The following is a 17,459-nucleotide window of genomic DNA, read 5'->3' as shown; positions in this document are numbered from 1 at the left end:
TTACAGCCACCAGCATCAATACAACCCCTACTGGCTGCAGGCAAAGCCACTATTTGCACCAAGGCAGCTGACCACTGTTTGAAAGTAGGCAAAGTGCCACTAGTGAAACTGGTGGTTTTGCCTGCCAGCACTAAGCGCTTGCACTCATAGCTGTAATCAGAGTGAAGCCCCTAGATGAGGCCCTTAGGCTGTGAGAACCAGTATATGGCCAGGAGCACCAGTCAAAACAAACGGGGGGGGGGGGGGGGAGGGAGGATCAGACTTTCTTGCCTGATTACCTTACAGGGAAAGAGTTAATGGATACCGGGATGGGGGGGAGGGGACACACACACACACACACACACACACTACGGAGCCACCACAACCCCTCAGAAGATTGGTCATCATCAGTGACTACTTTGGGAATACAGGTTAGAGGAGAGATTACGAGTTGCCCAGTCCCTGCCTGCTGGAATCAGTCCTTATGTCGGTGAAAGCTCAGAATAACAAGCTAGAAAGAACAGTGACAGTCAAATCAACACTTCAGCCCAAATGTGGATGCAAGATACAACTCTATGCAGCTATGTAAAGGTAATCGTACTTTTACAAGTTGGGAAAGCAAATTATCATTCTGTAGTCCCACTGCCACAAGAGGAAATCCAGATGGTCCACAAGTCATGAATCCATGCAAGACCCTCTGCCTTCTTCAGCCATTTGCTTGCATTCAAGTGGCCCCTACCGCTTCTGTTAACAGTTACACAAGTTAGCAGCAACTAACCCAACAAAATATCAGTCCTAGAACAAGCGTCCCTCATGGGAGCTCTCAGAAGCAACCATGCATTGCACAACGCTTCCCTCTGATATTTTTGAAGCGCAGTACAATTCATTATCTGATCTGGTCACTTGGTATCTGAACATACACAATCAACTCCAAATTCTTCAATGCTGCATACTTCCTTCTACGAACATATGTAAACAAACGGCATGATACAAATGCCATTGAGAAGGATGAAGGGAAAGGAAACGACAAACACTGCTTAGGCTGACTGACAAGGTTAGAAGCAACTGAAAAAACTGCAAATAAAATCCATGTGACTAGCCCATTCACACAATTAAATTCAAGTTCTTAGGACAGTGCGGTCATCCTTTTCAGGCCGTACTGGCATTGGCTTCCGTGGTTAAACACAATGTTACAATTTTTAGACACAAATACAATCTCTTGCCCCAGAAAACACTTGCTAGATTATTTAAAACAGCTACCGCCATGAACTGAGGTATGATTTTTTTTAAGTGGCTAGTGATTCAGGACAGGTTTCCACTAGGAATTTTTGCTGGTACAGTAATGTCACTTAGAGAGTGTCATTTGTTAATGGTATTTCTATACTGGCAAAAGCCCTATGCCGTTATACCACTGTAAAAATGCTTTTGCTGCTTGTTTAGTTTGGGAACCAGGTATAAGACACATTAGCAGAAGCACATACACTAGGTTTGCCACTATAGGCAGCATGGCACTTTCTGTAACCCTTTAAAGAGGGCTGATGTCTCAAGATAAGCTCCACCCCCGCCCCCCAAAAAAGAGCCCCAAACAAACAAAAAAACCCACACAAGCTTTCCAGGCACTTTTGAAAGTCTTGGCTTGGAGCTCCTGTACCTAGTCAGCGGCAGCATTCCAGGCTCCCGACAAAGTTTAGCAATTTTAGGACAGAACATTTTCATGACTCAAGTTCTTGCAACATGTTTACACTCTGACAACAGAGCGGAGGGAAACAAGGATTTTTTTTTTTAACTTCATAAATTAACAACAGCCTGTCTAGCACTGTGTATGCGCTCTATCGTTTATGTGCTGCCTCTGAGGAACTGCTGTTACATAAGTAAAAATGTGCACAAAAGAGATGTACAAACACAACAATGGGCCTGAAAAAAACCCCAACTTCCCGTCATTACTGGGCTCCTAGCCTCATTCCAATCTTCAAACATGCAAAAAACTACATTCTACTCCATCTTCTGTTGGCATTTCATAAATGGGGGGGAGGGCGGGGGAAGGGTTCATTCTGGCAAGCAATTATTTGATTCTAACCACGGTATAAACAAATTCTTGCAAGAGGGGAAAAAAAGACCACTAAAAAAAAGGGAAGACATGCATTCTTCATTCTTCACATATCAGAATGTTCTGAAGTCACCAGAATACAGCAGTATTTTATGGAGAAGGAATAAAGCCGACAATTTACTTTTATTATCTTCATTAATACAGATCGCTTGTCAAATCATTCTGCCCAAAGCTGTCATGGTTACTGTCCAGATCACAGACCATTCCCAGGTTACAGAAGCATTGAATGAATATCAGTGGCTATCAACCCCATGGCAGGATCAGCATACAGCTGCAGCCCATGTGACATCCTCAGGGTCATACAAGTAGTATATATATTGTGGGAATGCGGCCTACGTAACACAGAGCGCTGCATATGTGGCCTACAACAGTAAATATGTTGAGAACTACTGATGTGTATTAATAATTATGCAAGTATATGTTTCAATGCTCTGGGTTCCAAACAATAAGGAATATTTTTTCAGATAAGACTGATGAATGAGTTTCCATGGATGTACAGCTCCAGCATCTTCAAAATGAAGCTGACCCAATTCTAATACAGTCCCTTTAATTTTGCAGCAGTTTCACCCCGGCTTTGGCCATATGTATCTGTTGCTCCTTCAGCTGACATGGCAAAAGCCGGGGTGAAACAGGATTGCCCATCATGGACATAATCCTGCTGTATGGACACAGTTTGAACACGCTAAGCAGTCTTCCTCCCTTCTGCACAGACATACCTGCAGACAAAGTACACCCAGGGTACACCCACCCCTTTCTGGTGCTGAAATACCAAGCAGGTGTCAGTTCACTGACAGGCCTGGTCAAGAGGCACTGGAGCACCTTAACACCGGCATTGTAAATGTCAAACGGGAAACCGGTGCTTAAAAATAAATGGTGAAGTGGTAGCAAAGCAGGCATTAAAGTGTAACCAAATGTGCCACAGCACAATGTAGGTGGCCATTACTAATCCAACGGGATGAAGTACAAATGAAAGATACAAGCAAGGAAGAAGAGCGAGGATGACACAAATGTAGTAAAACAGTCAGGAAGAAACAGACAAACTACATCCTGTAGGTAACGGTGTGTGAAAATGGACGTGGGGCCTACCATTGCCTTTGGAGTGGAGTTCAAAATGCTGTAAGCATGATGCTAATTCTGCATCAGTCTCATGTTAAAGACGGAAGACCCAAAAACGAGAGCATCTTGGCAGACGGTTTTACAGACAAAGTGGTTTCTTGTTTTTCAAGCCACTGGTCTGAGCAAAATGATAGGTTGGGATTTTTTTTTTTTTTAAATGTTCTAAAACTGGGTGAGGAATGCCCTCTGGATTCTAGACAGAATATTTTTAGATCCACCACTGTTGACCTTGAAAAAAATGCCCACAATATTCACCTTTATGTAGGATCCGAACACAACTGTGTCTTATGCAAACCCTGCACTGTTTGCGACAACAGTTAAACCCATCCTGGATAAAGAGGAAAGCAAAATAAATAATCACTAAATGAGAACATAAATTTTAACTCTGAAATTTAAGGGATATTACAAAGAGACCAAAAAAGCCACAAGATTTTTTTAATTAAAGGGACACTGCCAAGTACAAATAAAGCAAAGAGGATCTAATGTGACCAATCCAAACGCACCCAAAATATTTCTTATACACGCAATAGTTCTGTGTACGAAAGTTTATTTTTGGTCTGTGGTAGTTGGTAGCTTCAGAAAAACATTAAAAGAAGCTTTCTAGCTCACAAACCCAATAATTCTCCCAAGACCCCATTCCTTCCCATTTCTCTGGAAATTTTATAGCCCAGAACGACAGCAAGATCCTACACTATCCAGTATTTGTAATTTCTCTAAAATATATTGCACTACAGATACTATAGAGGATCAAATAAAATTAAACTACACTAGCCACATAAAGAAGTAAAGTGACACTTTGCAATGCAGTACCCTTGATTTTTATCTTGTTTGCTTAACTTGCTAATTTGCAAAATTCATTAATCTGCAATCATAGTCATTTGTGTAAACCGGTGAGGCTCTATGTTAATTCTTTTGAGTTATGGACAGCTGAGTGGGGAACACATGGTACTCCTTGGAGAAGAGCGTGCTGCTTCGAAGCTATACTAAAGCATATTGAGTAATTGTATTTTCGTTTGGTGTTTAATGACTTGAAGCTACTCAGCAAGTTCTAAGATATCCTTTAATTGTTAGAGGTTTTTATGCTGCAAGTTAAATTAAATTGAATTCCTTCTGGGCGAAAAAAATGAAGTTATTTGGTCTAACACAAAACTTTAACCACTTTTTCCTGCTGTAAGAGAACAAGTTCGGTTTCACAGTGGCAACTGAGTAATACGTAAGAACAGCCGTACTGGGTCAGACCAAAGGTCCACCTAGCCCAGTATCCTGTCTTCTGACAGTGGCCAATGCCAGGTGCCCCAGAGGGAATAAACATCTCCTGTCCCCCATTCTAACCCCTGGTTAATAGATGCTAGGTACAGTCAGAACTGACGTAAACAATGCAGGACACTTACACAGAATAATACCAAACCTGTCAAACCAGTATAGCTGCCAATACTTTCCTGAATCGTAAGCTGCACAAGTCAAAGTTCTGAAGCAAGGTGCAAGTTAAGGAACAGGTCTCTGAACAGACTAGTTTGCAGCAGCCTTGTGGTATCTGTCTGCTAAATCAGTTCAGTTACAGTTCTCAGAAACTTCGCTCTGGTTCCAGAAGGGAGAGTGACTTTAAAATTGGCAAAACCTGAACAATGCAATGGATGGAATGAACATTTCCAGAACACTGTTATATGAAAGACATGAGCATTTTCACTAATTAATGGCTTTACTTTATACGTGCTTCTGACTTAAAGACAGTATAAAAGCCAATGCAAATACCATGCTGTAATATGAGCAAGATGTTCTGAGTATTTCCAGTATACACTTCCTATTATCAAGGGTTTGAAGCTGAACAGAGTTCAAACTTGGCTGAAGCCAGCAGCCCAGTACCAAGTTTTTGTTTCGACAGAGTTTCAGGGGAAAAACTCCCAAACAAACTGATTTCCTCTTATTGAATCATACAGGGTGGTGACTTGACTTCTCAGATCACCAGTATTAAAATGAAACTATCTTTTGTGGGGAGCGAGGGGAGAGAAAAGAACCATCTACAAGAAGCTGAGATACTGAACGTTAAGTCCTGCCGCAGCTGAGGTATGTGGAATAAAATTACACAAGTTGTGTAATTTGATGTGATCAATTAAACTATTACAGTAAGTTAAAAAGGATCTTGTCAAGGCTCCTTACCCTAAAGTGGAAACTAATTTACCCCTCTTCCCATCCCCAGGAGTATGTACCATGTGGAGGTCTCATCTCCCCCAGATGCAAGGTCTCTTTAAAAAATAATAATAATAAAAAAAAATCATGTATTTGTGCCAGCAGCCCACCAGCTATGGGAAACCCCACAAGAACAGAATTATGACACAAAGTTGGGCAAGTTAGGGATGCATTTGGTAACAACAAGGAAACAGGTTTCAAAGGGTTATTTCTTTGACATGTCTTGCGTCTGATGAAGTGGGCATTCACCCACGAAAGCTTATGCTCCAATACTTCTGTTAGTCTTAAAGGTGCCACAGGACCTTCTGTTGCTTTTTACAGATTCAAACTAACACGGCTACCCCTCTGTTACTTCTTTGACATGGGCCTTTAAAAATAACATTTTTGCTGTGTTCCTCTCCTACATTCAATAGCTTAACATGCAGCTATTCAAATACTTTACTGAACCCTGAAGCCAAGTTCCTTCTGAAGGAAAGAGGAGAAGAAACTGGTTCACATTCTTAAACATGGCTGAAACATGAATGATGCACTATTTCTAGCCTTCACCAAAATATGGTGCAAAAGCACCATCTCTGCTAACTGCTTCACAGGAAGCTAAAACACTCACTATTTGAAGCCAGAGGAAACAAACTCTGCAAAACTAATCACGAGGGATTGAGGTACAAATAGTCAGAGAATGGCAGAGAAAACTAAAGTGGTGAAAATTTTACACCATCCTTAGCAGGAACTCCCACTATAACGGATGTCATAAGCTCAAAGCTAGTGTGAGTATAAGGACAGTGTGAGTATAAGGGTCTGCCTGCACAGATCCCAATACAGCAGGGGTCCCCAATGCGGTGACCGTGGGCGCCATGGCGCCTGCCGGGGCGTCTAAGTGCGCCCGCGTACTGGCCGGCGGACGAACATCTGCCGAAATGCCACCAACCAGCATCGTCATACAGAGGCGTTACCGCCGAACTGCCAGTGATTTTCAGCGGCATTTTGGCAGTGCCGCTTCTGGATGACGCTGCTTGTCGGTGGCATTTCGGCTCCACCGCCTATTAATGTTGCCGCTTGTTGGCGGCATTTCGACGGATGCTCATCCGCCGCCATGCTCCTCAGTGGCTCGTCTGGCACCTGCCAGACGAAAGAGGTTGGGCACCACTGCTCTACAGGATTGGGGCCCAAGTTGCCCGTGGTCGAATGACAGCCAAACTGAGTGTAGGAGGAGAAACTGGTGACACAGAGTCAGGGTGTCAAGTATCAGAGGGGTAGCCGTGTTAGTCTGGATCTGTAAAAAGCAACAGAGTCCTGTGGCACCTTTAAGACTAACAGATGTATTGGAGCATAAGCTTTGGTGGGTGAATACCCACTTCGTCAGACGCATGTCAGGGTATTTCCTTGGTGCAGATTTTGTAAACAAACACATTCCAATAATTCTGTTTTCCTGCTCCCTTTTGCGGGACTCCCCGATTAGGAAACAAGGGCCCTGACCCAAGAAGGAGCCATTCTGAGCTTGGGCTCTCCAGCGGTTCACACAGAATGCTTCCTTCCAGATCACAAAGGTAAACAATGCTTTGCGAATTTAAAAATGCAGCCTTGTTCCAGCCACTAGCCCGCTCTGTTTGGAAGGTGGAAAACCCTGTAAGCTCCACTCTCCACCCCCTGGCTGCATGGGCATGCCTAGTGGCATCCTCCTCTTTTGTACTCAGCTGTTTTGCATCACAAAAAGAGCCTCAGCTGAGTACTTTATTTAGCCACACAAGAGTTAGGGAATTCTAGAATTAAAGTAGTCTGTGCAAATTTAATTCTACCCACTCTGGCATACACAAAAGTCTTGCCCAAGATCATACAGGGAGTGTCTATAACAGAGCCAATTAAGAATCCAGCTCTCCTGGGTCCCAATCCAGTGCTTTTGCCACAAGAGAACATCCTTTCTCTTCTTATAACCCTCTGCCCCATTTACTATTCATCCACAACAATGAAAGAAGCAGAATTCCTATAGAACAAGTACTACGTGAAACTGCATAGCACACAGGAGCAGAATTAATATTGCACTGGCACCCTTATTTCTGGTACCTGCCAACTCTTTAGCACTTGACTTTGAACCTTGGTTCTTTTAATTTTTTTTAATTCCCTTGGATTTTAAGAGAAAACTGAAAGGCAAAAATTGTATCACGTGGAGCCACACTGATTCCCTGCATAGATGATCAGCAGGGTTGGAAACCAGAACCATTAGATCCACAGTACAAACCATTATCACTTGAGCTACAGGAGTATAACTAATAGCAGTAGTAGACTGTTATCTTTTCTGCATGGACTAGCCATTAAAGGTACGTACAACACACACCTCGCCAATGGCTTACACAACTATTTGAAACACTGGAAGTCGGGATTCCACAGTTTTATTTCCTGGCTCTGGAGGGAATGAGATCTGGTGGTTACAGACAGCACCAATATATACACACACACACACACACACACTTAGCAAACTCATTCAGAATGGCTGCGGAGAAGATTCGAATCTCTAATATTAGAGACCAGGTTTCTATCCCTCAGCTCTCTGTAAGTGAGCTTGTGCAACCGCTCAGTTACTTCTGTTCAAGGAGGAAAACAATATTCTTACTCAATAATACAGCCAAAAGCCAGGAAGTGCTCAGTGTTAGTGGAAGAACCAAGCTGACAGCTCTGCTCTCCTGGCTCCCACTGCTTCCCTGAGGACAGGGGGGCAGCTTTTGCTGCTCCCCATCTGATCTCTGTGGGGTCCAGGAGCAGGCACAGCGTACAGGATGGGTCAGTGAGTATTCTTAGTGCAGGTGAAATGCTCAGCGATTTTAGCAGCAAACCTCGAGCAATCTCTGCTGAGCATATACAAATTATGATGTTCAGAGTCGCATAATTTGGCAAGATCCGGTTAGGTTTTGATGCGGACAATAAGGGCCGGCACACTACTGATTATATACGGCTATCTCCTGACAAAATTTCAATTTCACTTTTCCCTTCACCTCACTCTCTGAAGCGCATTAACAGTTTGTGCCAAAACATTTAAAAAAAAAAAATCAGTTCTTACGCAGAGTGCAAACATGGAAAGTCCCAGCACAAACTGTTAAAGTTTGGCAGAGTGATAAGCAACAGGGGCTCAGAATAGAAAACGTCAGGCAACTTTAACAATAGGCATCACTTCCAGCTCCGCCTATTTATATCTCACCACATGAGAGCTTGGCCAAAGTAGGTTCCCATATGTCCCTTGAAGCCTGCACCACAATATCCATCAAACACACCAAACTAAACGAAATCAAAATGTCACCTGAACATCATATCCTCCAAGGTGAGGACAAAGGCCTCTGGCCATCTCTGCTGCAGAATTCATTAGGTCAGACAATTAAAATGTAAGGCAGCAAACGGGTCATCACAAATGAGGGGCTTTCCACTAAAAGCAGCCCTCTTTCTGGCTGTCAGGGTTAAAAACAGAAAAAGGGAACATGGCTGCTCAGCAATAAGCCATTTAAGGCAGGGGTGGGCAAACTACGGCCCGCCAGCTGTTTTAAGCCAGCTCTCAAACTCCCACTGGGAAGCGGGCTCTGGGGCTCCAGCCGGGGAGCAGGCTCGGGGGCCGCTCTACAAGGCTCCCAGGAGCAGTGGCATGGCCCTCTTACGCGCTCCAATGACCCCCCTCCAGCATTCCAACGGGAGTTGCAGGGGCAGCGCGCAGAGCCGCCTGGCTGCGCTTCCGTATAGGAGCCAGGGGACATGCCACTGCTTCCGGGAGCCGCCTGAGGTAAGCGCCACCCAGAGCCTGCGCCCCTGAGGCTCTCCCCATGCCCCAACCCCCTGTCCCAGCCTTGATCCCCCTCTTACACCTCAAACTCCTTATCCCAGCCCCACCCCAGAACCCTCACCCCCCCACTCCCGCACCCCAGCCCGGAGCCCCCTCCCACACTCTGAACTCATTTCTGGCCCCCCAAGACTCCGCCCCCCCAGAGCCCTCATCCCCTTCTGCCCACCAACCCCAATTTTGAGAGCATTCATGACCCTCCATAAAATTTCTATTCCCTTGGGCCAAAAAGTTTTCCCACCCCTGATCTGATGGGTCATCTCCAAGACAGTTCCTCCCTGATCCACCCATCAAGGGCAAAACCATCTCACAAATACAGGAACTAAGAGTTGCCTATATGCTTCAAAGCATGTTCTGTACCATAGCGTGTTTAAAACTGAGCAAGCTGAATAGGCTCAGAGCAGGCAGCACAGGATGTACTTGGGAGGATCACGACGTTAGAGTACTAGACAATACTAGTGAATCCACTGAACACAGAAATCAGACAAATGAAATGACAAAAACAGGCCCTATACCACGCACACAAACTGCTTATGAGAGAGATACACATTCATGTTATTTCCTTGACTTTATACAGTGGAAAAGCAACAATTACAGTTAATCAGATAATACAAAACCCAAATCAATTTATCAGCAGTTCAACAGGTCACAAAACACTGCAAAACAATTCCAAGGAAGTGGCTTTATTCTCTTTCATGAAGGAAACTGAAGTTGAATTGCGCAACATTTAAATTGCTTCTAAATTACGTGACTCACTTGAGTGGCTGCATTTTTAAGTAAGATACAAAATGATGTGACATGCAACATCCTAAGAAGCTATTACCAAGCAGAGACGAGAGTTTAAAAAAATTACTTTTCAGCATTAATTTCTTTCACTGAGTGAACTTAAGAAATGCTCTGTCTCAAAAGCAGGAACAAAATATCCGAGCGTCAAGACTAGCAAGACCATAAATGCACATTGCACTATGACACCATAAGGCTATACCAACTATCAATTGTTGAGAGGGACCATTTGTGAGAAGACAACAGTGATTCAATGGAAACAATCAGGGTTCTTTGTGCCAGTCTCAACGTTTGAACATCTCCAAGTAATGAGATCATAGCATCTTATACCCACCAACACTTTCTTCTGACCACACACTTCAAGTCACTGTATGGAAATTCCTAATTTAAGATGAGGAAGAAATATTATAATGTTCCCCTAATTTGACTCTTGCCTTGTAGTTTGCAACACTGTCTGGCTTATCCCCTGGGTCAAGGGCGTCAAACTCATACTGAATTCCACTTTTAATTATGCTCTGTATTTGCTTAGGCCTCCATAATGACCATATACTGCCTCCAACATACAATGGATCTCTTACTCATGTCAATAAGGGGTTTGGGCAAAGATCAGGAGTAGAATATAGGCTTGATTTAGCAACTGAATTTTACTTGTCCATAATTTGTTTAGGGCTTCATTGTTGCACTCAGCATTACTTAGTGGGAGAACATCTTCCCTTTTAGAATCATGGCTATTTCTGCCTTTTGGTTCTCTTCTTGCCTCATCCTCCTCTCTATCTCTCTCCCTCTTCCCTATCTGGCTGAGATCTCTCCCAATTCCCTCCTTCCCTGGGCTTCACTCCCACACTTCAGAGTTTAAGGCCAGAAGGGATCACAGATCATCTAGCCTGACCTCCTGAATATCACAGGCCACCAACACCACCCGCACACTAAACTCAACAACGGAAGTGAGACCAAAATATATGAGACCAACGGATTAGACAACCATGTGTTACAGGCAGAGGGACTGAGATGCACCAGTGCTTGCAGCTCCTGCCGTGTCAGGGAAAGGATTAAATGAGGTATACCCAGATAATCCCAGCAAGTGACTCACAGGCTGCAGAGGAAGGTGAAAAACCTCCAAGGTCGCTGCCAGTTTGACCTGTGGAAAACTCCTTCCCGACCCCACATGTAGTAATCAGTTAGACACTGAGCATGTGAGCAAGACCCAGCCAGCCAAACACAGGATGCTTGGTGCCACCCAGTCCTGACCCACCCTGCCGTGGCCATACCTGAAGCTTCAGAAGGAGGAGATTAAAATAACACCTTCCAGAAATGCATTTGGGGAGAGAAGCAGGGGGAATCCTTTTCTATCTTAACCCCTGTGGGTGACTTGCTGAAACCCCAAAGCTGAAACACAAGACATGCCTGCCACAATCACTTCCCTCCATTTCATTTGTTAAAATGATCAGCAATGAAGGTGTTAACTGTCATAATTGGATTTTGGTGTAAACTCCAGATTAAGGGAGGGTGGGCAGTTAGTTCACACCTCTTCAGAGTTCATTTCAGGTTGTCTGAAGATTCAGGGAGCCAACATTGCCTCTGTAATACTTTGTTCCTATTGCGGGACTTCATCTTCACAACTATGAAGGGTAGAAACCTTTTAAAATGGAAGCTTAGAGTCTGCTGAATCTGAACCGGTCACATGGCCCACAAACAAAAATGGTCAGATCTGGCTTGCAGACTGGGTGTTTGACACCTCTCCCCCAGCTGGCTGTGTTGTCTGGACACTCCACGTCTTTGGGTTCCTCTCCTGATAGCAGTGTTTCTCAACCCGGGGGAGCATGACCCTCAGGGGGTCACAGGACAGGTTTGAGGGGGGTCAGAAGCAGGACCAGCATTAGGGGGTAGGAACCAGGGCAATTGTCAAGGGGCCTTGCAAAGCTAATTCACATGGTTCAGCCCCACTGCCCCGGGCTTAAGATGGGGGGCTCGGAATTTTTTCTAGCAGGGAGGGGAGGGGTCACAATTTTTTTTTTTTTTTTTAAGTCCAAAGAGGGTCATAAGCACAGAACGGTTGGGACACACTGCCTTATAGGAAGCGAGATCAGAAACAGAAAGAAAAATTCAGAAGCCATTTCAATAAAACGGCCAACTTACCAGTGGCATTTGCTATAGCCAGCGGCAGCCCTTGTAGCTGATGTACCTGGATTCCAGATGCTCCCAAGGCACTGAGGTTAATGGTCTGAAGGCCTGGCATAGAAGACAGCTGAGCGGCGTTCACAGTGACAGTGCCACTGGGGAGCGAGGCAGAGGCTATTGGTGTGAGCGTGTTGGTGTGCCCCGTCTGCCCCAGAGATACTCCCTGCATTGGGGCCAAGGTGATTGTCTGAGCTTGGGGATTCTGCACCTGAAGATTCTGCAGCTGAATAGTCTGCCAGCTGACCTGCCCGTTTGGCCCCACAGTAGGTGTTCGAATAATGATTGGCCCAGAGTTGGGGAGTGCTTGAAGCTGAAGGTTCTGCAAAGCATCTTGGGAGATGGCTTGGGTGGTAAAGGTCTGGCCAGAGAGTGGAGCAGCTTGGAGGGCCTGAATGGTTTGCCCCCCTTGGACAAGCTGAGGCTGTACTAGGATCTGCTGCTGGGACTGTTGATTTTGATCGGCATCCTTCTGCTGACCTTGCTGAAGTGCCACGCCAGAAACCTGGTTCTGTAGAGAGTCCGAATTCTGAATGCCGCTAACCCTCTGGGGTGTCTGGACCTGAACGTTTGTCCCCATGGTCCCACTGCTGGAAAAATTCATGACGCCCATGTTACTGCTGGTGGTCGTGGTAGAGTAGCTGTTGGCATTGGTGAAAAAAGCACCAGAGCTGGCCAGGGACGTCACTATGTTGGAAGAGCTGATTGCAGCACCAGAAGTCGCTATTTGAGAGCTGCTGTCTTGAGAGCCAGAGCTACTTAAAGTGACGGTCTGAGAAGTGGGCGCCAGACTGGCGGCAACACTGCTGACAGGCAGCAAGGTGATATTACCATTTAAAGCCACTGGGACATTTGCCACATATTGAGTTTGTCCCGAGAGGGCGTTATTGGCCAAGCCAACCCCCTGGATTGGGACAGCCTGCTGCAGCAGATTTGGCATGGCGGCTATGATATTGCCTGTCCCGCCTCTGTTTGTAATGATCTGTTGATTTGTCCCAGGGATGATCTGAAGTTGGCCAGAGGCATCCTGCTGGACATTGACTTGGGCTGGGGTGGTGGCAAACTGCAGCTGCTGCCCATCAACAGTTTGAAACTGTGGGATCACCTGGTACTGAATATTAGGTATAACACCAGGCAAACTGGTCAGCACCTGCTGATTCTGCAAATTGGGGGCAGCAGCAACCACATACTGCCCAGCTGTCACCGGTCGGTTTTTTGGTGACGACTCGCTGCCATTGCTCCCTTGCTCCTTGGAGGAGGTGGATGTCCCAGGGACAGTGGAAATGATTTGCCAACCATTTGTCGTCTGGGCAAGCTGAGCGGCAGCAGCTGTGAGGTCCAGCTCACCTGAGCCCCCCTGCTGGCTCTGGGAGCTGTTGGAGTTCTCATTGGGAGACTCAATCCTGCTGCATGTGGCTGCCAGCAGAGCCAGGGGTGAAGGCTGGGATTCCTAAAGACACACAAGGAGGAGGAGTTAAGTATCCATTAGCCAGCCCAGTTGGCAGTGCAAAATAAGCAAAAACAAGGAGGAGCGTTCAGCTAAAAACCAGGGAAACACCCCGTAGTGACACACACACACAGCTGGAAAATACAACTGGCAAACATCAGGCACAAGCAAGTGGAGGAACATCAAAGGAGGAAGGATTTCAATGAACACAAGGAGAGACATTAGAAATTGCCTTCATAGTTCAGCCCAAGACCAGGAAGTTTCCCTCTGCCGTGGTATTTGGCACATCTCCAGAGGAGAGATCCTAAGAGGCAGTACTATTGCTACTAGACATCTATGGGCCTTGAGACCGCGCCTGCCCTAGAAAGAAAAGAGGTTTAAGGAAGGAGCTACCACCACTATTTCTTGGAGGAGGTACAGACATTTTAACATTGGCAGAGGTTTTGTATATGAACAGCCACATTCCATTCTCTATAGGTTCTCGTACCGTGCTCATCAGCATAGCATCCGAGCACCTTCTAGGTGGGCATTAAGCAACATGACTAACATGTCACATGCCTGTTCTCGCCTCCTCCCCCCAGGGGGAGACATGTGTGCAGTGAAGTGTTTGTTTTGAAATTACACGCACGCTATATGTTATGCAAGGTCAAAGAAGTGACTGATATCCCCAGTCTTAAAACTCTCCTCTCTCTATCCCAAAGCTAGCCCCTACCCTTTACTATAGGTGCCACCGCAGGGAGCCTCGCCAAACAGAAGTCATAGGTTTTTGCAGTCTCACAGTGTGCATGAGGACCGCCAGGGTACCACCAACCTGCCTCCTTTCAACAGCAATAAGGTGTAAGAGGCTGTCCCATTTAGCTATTCACTAGTATGCATGCGATCCCCCAAGATCTCGATCCCACTCCCCACCGACACCATACAGGGACTCCACTCACCTGACCCTCACAGTTGCCTCCAATACTACTGCTTCTACTACAAGCACTTTCTTCTTCCTTCTCAGACTTCACAACAGCCATTTCTTCTGGACTCTCTTGGTCTGCATGAGGAGGAAAATGATAAATACGGTTACAATCAAATTGTAAAAGGTTTACGAGAAGCAGAGTACAGGGAAGGGCTGAGAAGGGTGATGAGAACAGTTTAAAAACAGGAAAGTTAAGGGAACAGAGAACACCCAGGCGGGTAAAAACAGAAAGAAGGGAGGTGGGACTAGAAAGGGGAAGGAGGGTCTTTCTAAGTATTTAAAGGGCACTAACCACCCCCCTAGTATCTAGGCACTCAACCGGACAGAGAGAGGTAAAGGGTGGCGGGAGAGGTAAAGGGAAGGCTTGAGAGGATGGTGAAGGAGCTAGAAAGGGAAAGCAGAAGAGGGGAGGGGGACTGGCAAGCTGGAGAGAAAAGAGAATGGGGAAGAAACTGACAAATGTGGGGTTAGCACAGAAACTCAATGAGGAGGAAGTGGGAGGAACACACTCCCTTGCCTCTCTCAGGTTCCTCCCCATTCCACTCTTGCAAGTCCCTTCTTCTGCTCCCTTCTTCACCCCCTGGGCTCTCCCCTCTATCCCCATGCCCTCCCTTTCTCAAGTCCCCACTGCACCTGCTCCCTTCCTCCCCTGAGTGTTCCCCCTCCCACAGACCTTCCCAACCTCCCTCCCCCCAGATTCCACTCCTACAAAGGTTCCCCCTACACCTGAGGACAGTGATTCTCAACCAGGGGTACATGTACCCCTGGGGGTATTCAGAGGTCTTCCAGGGGGTACATACATCAACTCACCTAGATATTTGCCTAGTTTTACAACAGGCTATGTAAAAAGCACTAGCAAAGTTAGTACAAACTAAAATTTCATACAGTCAATAACTTGTTTCTACTGCTCTATATACTATACACTGGAATGTAAGTATAATATTTATATTCCAATTGATTTATTTTATAAATATGGTAAAAATTAAAACATAAGCAATTTTTCAGTAATAGTGGGCTGTGCCATTTCTGTATTTTTATGTCTGATTTTGTAAGCAAGTAGTTTTTAAATGAGGTGAACTTGTGGGTATGCAAGACAAATCAGACTCCTGAAAGGGGTACAGTAGTCTGGAAAGATTCAGAACCACTGCCCTAGGATCCTGCCCCACTAGGCCTCTCTCCTCCCCCAAGTTCCTTCCCCTCCCCCCCCAGAATCCATCCCACAATGATTCTCCCCTCCCCCTAGATCCTCCACAAGGGCTACCCCTCCTGCCAGGACTACCCCATGAGGATTCCCCAGTTCCCCTCTCCTCCCCACCATGCCCCCAGGAACAGGATCCCAGCCCCTTTCTTCATAGGATCCATCACACAAGGGATCCCCCCCTCACCCCTAGAATCTTGCCTCTCCTCCTCTCCTTCAGGTCTGTTCCACAAAGGCTCCATGTGAGATTCATCCTCACGCAGGTTCCACTCCCTTCCCTGAGATCCTCCCTCCCCACTTCCAGGTGCCTTCCCCCAGGATTATTCCCACCAGGATTCCTGGCCATCTCCACCCAGGCTCCCTCCCCATGAGGGCTCTTCCCCGGGATCCTGGTTCCTTTCCCTATGGGAGCCACCACACAAAAACTCCTCCTCTGTCCGGAACCTCCCCCAACAGGGTTCCTCAGAAGATCCACCCCCAAGATTCACTCCTGCCCTCCTGGAGATCTCTCCTCTCTGGCAACCCCCCCTCCACAAAGGCTCCTGGCAACCCTCCCCACGAGGGCTTCCCCTTCCCACTGGGATCCGCCCCCATGACAGCTTCCCCCCACCAAGGGATCCCCCCCACGAGAGTCCCCCCCCCAGCCCAGGTCCTCCCTCAAAAGCCCCTCCCCCGTGGATCCTTACCTCCTCCCCCAGGGATTCACCCCTTAAGGACTCCGCTTCCCCTGAGGTCCTTCCCCCTTGAGGGCTCCCTGCGAGATCCACCCCCCACGAGGGATGCCCTCCCCCAGGATCCTCCCCCACGAGGGCTCCCAGTCCCTGCGAGATCCACCCCCCACGAGGGATGCCCTCCCCCAGGATCCTCCCCCACGAGGGCTCCCAGTCCCTGCGAGATCCACCCCCACGAAGGATGCCCCCCCCGGATGTTTACCCCCTCCCCCGGTGACCCACCCCACGAGGGGACAAAGGTCCCCCCTCCCCTGGGATCTTCCCCCATCTCCAGCCCCCTCCCCTCGTGACCTCCCGCGCGAGGTTTCTCCCCTCCCCCCGGGCTCAGGTACCAATCCCTCCCGGGACCGCCCCCACGAGAGTTCCCCTCCCTCCGGGGATCCTGGCCCTCCCAGGCCCCCTCCCCCGGGATCCTCCCCCGTCTCGAGCCCCCTCCCCCCGGGTCCCACCCCCGAGGGTTCCCCCCTCCCCCGAGTCCCTCCCCCTCCCAGGCCCCCTCGGCCCGGGGGTGGGGGCTGGCTGGGGCGGGGCCGACCGGCCGGAGTCGGCCGGACTCGCGTCCCCTGGGGCCGGGGTGGTGCCGTCCTTACCGCTCATGGTCGCTGCGGGGGGCGAGCCCAAGTCGCTCTCGGGGCGGGGGGAGGGGCGGGGGAGTCCGACTCGCTGACGAGGCAGCCTAACCCCGCCGGTGACCGCCAAAGGGCTGGCGAGGGAGGGACTGGGGGAGCTGTGCGACACGGCCCCGGCCCTGAGACACGCCTCCCGACTCGGCCCCGCCCAATCAGGAGGCCAGGAGGCACCGTGTGGGCGGGACTAATGGCGGATGACAGATTGCATGGCTAATGGTAAACCAGGCGGATCCTAAGAGGGAGTGGTAGCAGTCCACGAAAAGCCCCGGCTCTAGGATACGCCCCCTTCGCGGCTCCGCCCAATGAGGGAGGGCAGCGGGAGGAACTGACGG

The 17,459-nt window shown here is 47.7% G+C and overlaps 1 protein-coding gene across 4 annotated transcripts in view; it reads right to left on the bottom strand.

Moving 5' to 3' along the window:
- Positions 1–17,202, bottom strand: part of SP1 (Sp1 transcription factor) — a 40,758-nt gene extending 23,556 nt beyond the window's left edge. Inside the window, exons 1-3 of one of the 4 annotated variants that reach the window (XM_054012376.1) lie at positions 17,089–17,202; positions 14,544–14,644; positions 12,123–13,611 (exon numbers count right to left, since the gene is read on the bottom strand). In XM_054012376.1, coding sequence (XP_053868351.1) covers positions 12,123–13,611; positions 14,544–14,644; positions 17,089–17,095 — 1,597 coding nt within the window. In that variant the 5' untranslated portion in view covers positions 17,096–17,202. Of the gene's footprint in view, positions 1–12,122; positions 13,612–14,543; positions 14,645–15,954; positions 16,255–16,453; positions 16,543–17,088 lie in introns of those variants that run through there. The other 3 variants (XM_054012377.1, XM_054012375.1, XM_054012378.1) reach the window with 3 other exon arrangements.
- Between the last annotated feature and the right edge of the window lie 257 nt (positions 17,203–17,459).

The sequence above is a fragment of the Malaclemys terrapin genome, chromosome 23 (assembly GCF_027887155.1).
Source record: "Malaclemys terrapin pileata isolate rMalTer1 chromosome 23, rMalTer1.hap1, whole genome shotgun sequence".
NCBI classification, from domain to species: Eukaryota; Metazoa; Chordata; order Testudines; family Emydidae; genus Malaclemys; species Malaclemys terrapin.
Note: the sequence above shows the minus strand (reverse complement) of the source record. Positions and strands in the feature narration are given on the sequence as shown.